Raw genomic sequence first — 5,247 nt, 5'->3', positions numbered from 1 at the left:
CAGTCATTTATTGTCTATTTATCAATTAAAATACGTTTCGGTGTTTTCCACCATCATCAGTTTCTATGTGTAGCGTTGTTGCTACTTTAAGCCTTCGCATATATTTGGATATATAGTCCAAATATATGCCAAGGCTTAAAATATCAACAACGCTACACACAGAAACTGATGATGGTGGAAAACACCGAAACGTATTTTAATTGATAAATAGACAATAAATGACTGAAGCCCAGGAATTGATTTTGATTTGGAATTGAAACACAGTCAGGAAAGTATGTACAATTTATATTATATACATGTACATATTATATCAAGAAATCCTATCTACACCTACCTATACAGGGTGTCTCACCGGAAACCGCAGCGATCGATATCTGGCAAACTGTAGTTAGGAGAAAATTTGAAAATTGGACAGTGTGCTTAATTCATTGGGGGCAAGCAGCCGAAAATATTTTCAAGATGGCCACACTTGAGTAGGCTAAACTAAGTAGGGTAGGTATCAACTTGCTCATTTTAAATAACACACCCTGTATATGTATCATTACAATTTTAAATTCTGCTCCAAATTTTAAATATATTTCATGTATATCATCCTATACCTAAGTCTAACGGTTTTCGATATATTTGAAATTGCATGCAAAAAATGACAGTTGCAGCCACTCGAATAATTATTCATTTTTCCTATAAGGGGATTTGTGATATTTAGTTTGAGTCGCATTTATTGTTGAAAAAGACTTACTGTAATGAAATTTCGACAAAATTTTGATAACTCTTAATGCAAAGTGTTAAAAAAAAATAACTTTCTAAATGACGTTGACAAAATCGCCCTAAATCAATTTTGTCAAATGGAAACCCCCCATATTTGATAATTTTATCTTATTTAGTATTAAAAATAAGGGTAAGTTTGTGTAGGGTCTATTCCAAAATTGTTTAGTTTTCGAAATATTATCAATTTAATGTTTTTATATGGCTATTTTGCAATCCCATTTTAAATCGTGCCACTCTTAGTTGTCATGACGAAAGTGGCCATTTTTAATAAAATCAAATGTCAAAATAATCCTGACAGCTGTCAGTTAGCTTTAGAAAATAATTAATAATCATGCCCGGACGCTTAAATTATACAAGCGAATATTATTTAAATTTATTTATTATTTAGGGCGGCATGTGATAAAGTTATATCTATATTTTTAGGATTATATCTATAGGAGTACTACTCCAGTGATTCTGTGATCTTAATAAATAGACGTTGTTGTTTTAAAATATGTTTTTATATTATATGGACATAATTATATCAACAAATCTATATACCTACGTATAAACATATAGGCCAGCAGTTAAATTTAGATTCTTTTAATTCAGTAGTGAAGTTTTGAGGGTTCGCTAGCGCCCCATTCGGATAAGACTTGTTAAACCCCAGTTTTTCTTAACAGTAAAGTTGAAGTGCAGCAGCTCCCCCAACAGCGCCAGCAGACCAGCCCCATATCCGATGGCAAGCGCTACTAAAGCGCCATACATTTTCTTCAGGTTCATGAGCGCTTTAGTGCCGTCGGTGTCGCTGTCTGGTATGACTGCGCCCTTCATGACGTCGTACAGCCATTTCTTCACCAGACCTGCTTCCAGCATTCGCCTGAGCAATTGATCCACGCGCGGCTTTATCGGCGAGTTCTTCTGCAGCCCTATGGATACGGGCATGTTGATGATGCAGTCTCTCATTATATGCAGGTGCCTTAGTGAGTTGCTGTTCCTAAAACCCTGCGTTATTCCCTTCTCTGGCCCACCACTAAAGTGCTAAGCTTATGTAGGTACTTAGCGGTTTTCCCCCGATGCAGCCATACGATGTGCTTCAAAAAGTACGCGTTCTCGTAGAAAGCCAAGTGTCCCTCAATCACCCGGTTTAGAGCTTCATCCGAGCTGTTGACGATCTCAAACCGCTCTCTGATGGTGTTAATCAAGTCGTCGGACGACGACTTGAAAAATTCGGAGTTTATTTCTCCCCAACCACCAAGCGTCAGATGGCTGGCAAGCAGCTCCGGCAATGAATCGATCGTCACTCTGTCCCCGGAAGTACCAAATTTTGAATCAATTATATTTCCGTAGATTGTGTGGAACGCGTTCATAAGCAAAACTAGCGTGTAAGAGCCTTTTCACCAGAGCCACTCTGCAGCGCTTCTTAGTGGCGCTGCTGATAAGCGCACGTTAACATTGTACCAGCCACTCTGCAGCGCTTCTCGGTAGAACTGCTGAGAAGCACACGTTAACCTGAAGCAGACTGAAGTGGCCATAGAGTAAGTAAAGTAAGTAAAATAATACTATGGAAGTGGCTCGTGTGAACGCCAGCATCTGAACCAATGTATCGCTATCAGTGGGGCTTCTTTTTGAAGCGCTTCTCGGCAGCAGTCATCCACTGAACGCCACAGAAGCGCTGCTAAATCCGTGGTCGCACCCCCCGTGTGAATAGCTCCATGTAAATCAATGTGCCTTCAAAACGCGCTTCTCAGCAGCGCCACTGAGAAGCGCTGCTGAGTGGCCCGTGTGAAACGGCTCTAACGTGCATCCCGGGCGCGTATTACCAATCTTTACTTTATACCTTTGTACGAGTCTTATACAGAGCAACTGTGCTCCGAAGCGCAGTGAAGAATAATTTAGCAAATACACGTATTTTACATTGCCAACGTTTACTGTGATTCAGCACATCGCCTAAATCGAAACACTGATTCGCAGTAAATTTTGGCAACAGTTTAGACGCCCTATTTAATGACCAATATTTACTGCACCCCAGATACATAATTCAATTTTATAAGTCAAAATATAGTATAACTTCACAATCATATTTTCAAGCTTCAACTTGCAACAAGGATTAAAAGAAAAAGGTGATTTCCAAAATAAAACAAACAACATGCAGCAGTGCAAATTTTATAATAACGGAATAAAATATGAAATTTTTGGTAAACATTATAAGTCTGCTAAAATAAGAAGATCCAATCTTAAGAATCTGAAACACCGTTGAAACACCACTGAGTAAACTATTTCTTAATTAATAATAAGGCATTCTGAAGTCGAGATCGAATTAATGAACAATTTTTCTTATTCATTTAAAGTCAAAAATAGTAGTTTTGTTCTTTAGTTTGTTGCACATTGATTTAAAAGTAGGGGATTTTCGCTAAATTAAGACTTGCAGAAAAGTCCAATAGAAAGGAAAAGTAGAAAAGGAAGTTTATTCAAATGAAACACTCTGTATTTCGACAAATGTTCTAAAAAATGGCGTGCTCTCCTTGCATTCAAAGCAAAGCCAGATTTTGATCGTTTTTAGAAGAAAGAAGCTTCGGATGAAACCGTTATTTCTCAATTATCTAGCGACAGATGAAGAGATTCTCAATTGAAAATGTAATAAAATGCGCTAGAATGAATATGCATGTTGATATTTGTTACAGAGATTCATTCATCATAAAAATTGACAAGTTTATATAAATTTCACTAATTAGGGCGCAAAATCAATGCAATAAATGCATTCGTTGCTTTCTCCATGCTTTCGTTTAAAGACAAATGACTAAAAATTGTAGAATTTATTTCCGAACCGGAAATTAAAGTAAATAGTGTACAAAGTGGCTCATTTAAAAATCAAAAATACCTGCCACTTTAAGATAAAATTCGCATAATTTGGGGGAATTTCAAAAACCAATATCTACTAGAACAGCAGATTAATCCAAATTAACCCGGAGGGATAAATGGAGCTTTTGCTATCGAGGTTTTTGGGTTATATTTTAATATATCTTCTGAATAATGAAAAAAACATACGTAAACATACGTAAAACTAAATAAGAGTCATATTTATTTTATAGGTTTAAGTATTATCCTGTAACATTTAGAAACCATATTAACTTCTACTGTGCGATTTGGCATATTTTCTGTAATCTTTTTTCCCAGATTTCAATTTCGCTTTTTAATAATTGCCACACTTAACTCATTGGTTAATGAGTTATAACTCATGGCCGATCACGAAATTTTAACATCTAACAAAAAAAGCTATCAACATATTGCTTTTGTGCATACGAGTGCTTGCAACTATTTGGCTTAAAACGCGAAAATCCGGAAATGTTTATGAAACTTTAAAAAATTTCAGATCGATGAGGGTGACGAGTTTTCCAAATATTGATTATATCCTTTGGCTTTCTCTCGTAGTTTTTTGGGAAACCAACATTTTATCGAAAAGAAAACAAAATAACTTTGTTTCGATTTTGACCCAAATTTAAACGGAAAATGATTATTCGAAAAAGACGATAAAGAAGACCAAACTGTAAAGACGACGACTTTTCTTGTAAATCCATCTTTTAACCTTTTTGCATAAAAGACTCTTAGTTTGCCAGTATTTTATTTAGTAAAACGTTAGGAAAAAACGCGTTGTTCTGTTTAGAGAGAGTTTTGTTTAGAAATATTGACATAAAAGTGGAGAAATCGGAATTTAAATAAACCAAATTATTCACAGCGACAAAAGTGACGAGTTTTCCGAATAATTGATTCTAAACTTTCACTTGTTCTGTTCGAGGAAATTTTTTTGGGAAAAAATCCAGAAAAAATTATTAGAGTTTTGTCCAAAATTCTAAGCTGTAAAAGGTAAAAGGAGCCGAATGTTCCAATAAAATTTATTTTGTCATTTTCACAAAAAATACCTGAATATTGCCAGTATTTTACGTAAAAATAATACGTTTTTTTTTCGTAGAAAGAATTGCTTGACTGATCAGCGACTCTTCAGAGCGATAAAGGAGGCGAATTTTCCCAATAAATGTTTGTAAACTTTTGCTCTCTGATCAAGAGGTCCTAATTACTTTCGGTGAAAAACTGAATAAAATTATTTGGTTTTTGTACCAAATTCGAAACTGAAAAGGGGTTTCTAAAGTTCCCTGCAAACCGATTAATGAGGCGAATTTGCTCATAAAATTAATTTTTGAATTTTTGGCTGAAAAGACCCCATTACTGTCAGAAAAGAAGAAAATAATGGTTTTTTACGATTCTGATTAAAAACTTTTAGTTGTGTGATCATTTTTTGAGAAAATCTTAATGATTTTCGGAAATAAACGGGAGATTTATTAGATTTGTTTCCGTTTTTGTTCCGAATTCGGCGCTGAAAAAAGTTTTTGTCAAATTCCTCCAAAGCTATAGATTTATCTTGTAATTTTTCGGGTAAAAGTCCTGCAGATTGTCAGTATTTTTAAGTGAAACTCTACAAAATAGAACGTATTTGAGTGGAAA

The 5,247-nt window shown here is 35.2% G+C and overlaps 1 protein-coding gene across 1 annotated transcript in view; it reads right to left on the bottom strand.

Moving 5' to 3' along the window:
• Positions 1-1,087: 1,087 nt before the first annotated feature.
• Positions 1,088-5,247, bottom strand: part of LOC109536499 (glutamate receptor ionotropic, NMDA 2C) — a 7,387-nt gene continuing 3,227 nt past the window's right edge. The window contains exons 8-9 of the mRNA XM_019902735.2: positions 1,807-2,052; positions 1,088-1,744 (exon numbers count right to left, since the gene is read on the bottom strand). Of these exons, the coding sequence (XP_019758294.2) occupies positions 1,381-1,744; positions 1,807-2,052 (610 nt within the window). The 3' untranslated portion in view covers positions 1,088-1,380. The remainder of the gene's footprint in view (positions 1,745-1,806; positions 2,053-5,247) is intronic.

Source organism: Dendroctonus ponderosae, unplaced genomic scaffold (assembly GCF_020466585.1).
Source record: "Dendroctonus ponderosae isolate FM_Combo_2020 unplaced genomic scaffold, Dpon_F_20191213v2 Dpon_F_20191213_1, whole genome shotgun sequence".
Lineage (NCBI taxonomy): Eukaryota > Metazoa > Arthropoda > Insecta > Coleoptera > Curculionidae > Dendroctonus > Dendroctonus ponderosae.
This window is presented reverse-complemented; position numbering and strand designations above follow the sequence as displayed.